General features: G+C 58.0%; 1 protein-coding gene across 1 annotated transcript in view; it reads left to right on the top strand.

Annotated features, from left to right (window-relative positions):
- The window catches only part of LOC113234433 (cuticle collagen 2C-like), a gene marked incomplete at its 5' end in the record, with an annotated part of 1,579 nt that continues 1,334 nt past the window's right edge, over positions 1-245 (top strand). The window contains one exon of the mRNA XM_026469743.1: positions 1-223. Within this exon, the coding sequence (XP_026325528.1) occupies positions 1-223 (223 nt within the window). The remainder of the gene's footprint in view (positions 224-245) is intronic.

Below are 245 nucleotides of genomic sequence, written 5' to 3'. Positions count from 1 at the left end.
ACTCCAGGCACGCCAGGCACGCATGGAAAACCAGGCTATCCTGGTAAGCACGGTCATCACGGACATCAGGGACATCATGGACATCACGGACACCACGTTCATCACGGACATAACGTACATCACGAACATCACGGACATCACGGGCATCACGGAAAGCCGGGGCATCTAGGTACACCGGGCACACCGGGCACGCCTGGCACACCAGGAACACCAGGAACACCAGGAACACCAGGAACACCAGGAAC

Source organism: Hyposmocoma kahamanoa, unplaced genomic scaffold (genome assembly GCF_003589595.1).
Source record: "Hyposmocoma kahamanoa isolate Upper Pololo Valley unplaced genomic scaffold, ASM358959v1 84, whole genome shotgun sequence".
NCBI lineage: Eukaryota > Metazoa > Arthropoda > Insecta > Lepidoptera > Cosmopterigidae > Hyposmocoma > Hyposmocoma kahamanoa.
Note: the sequence above shows the minus strand (reverse complement) of the source record. Positions and strands in the feature narration are given on the sequence as shown.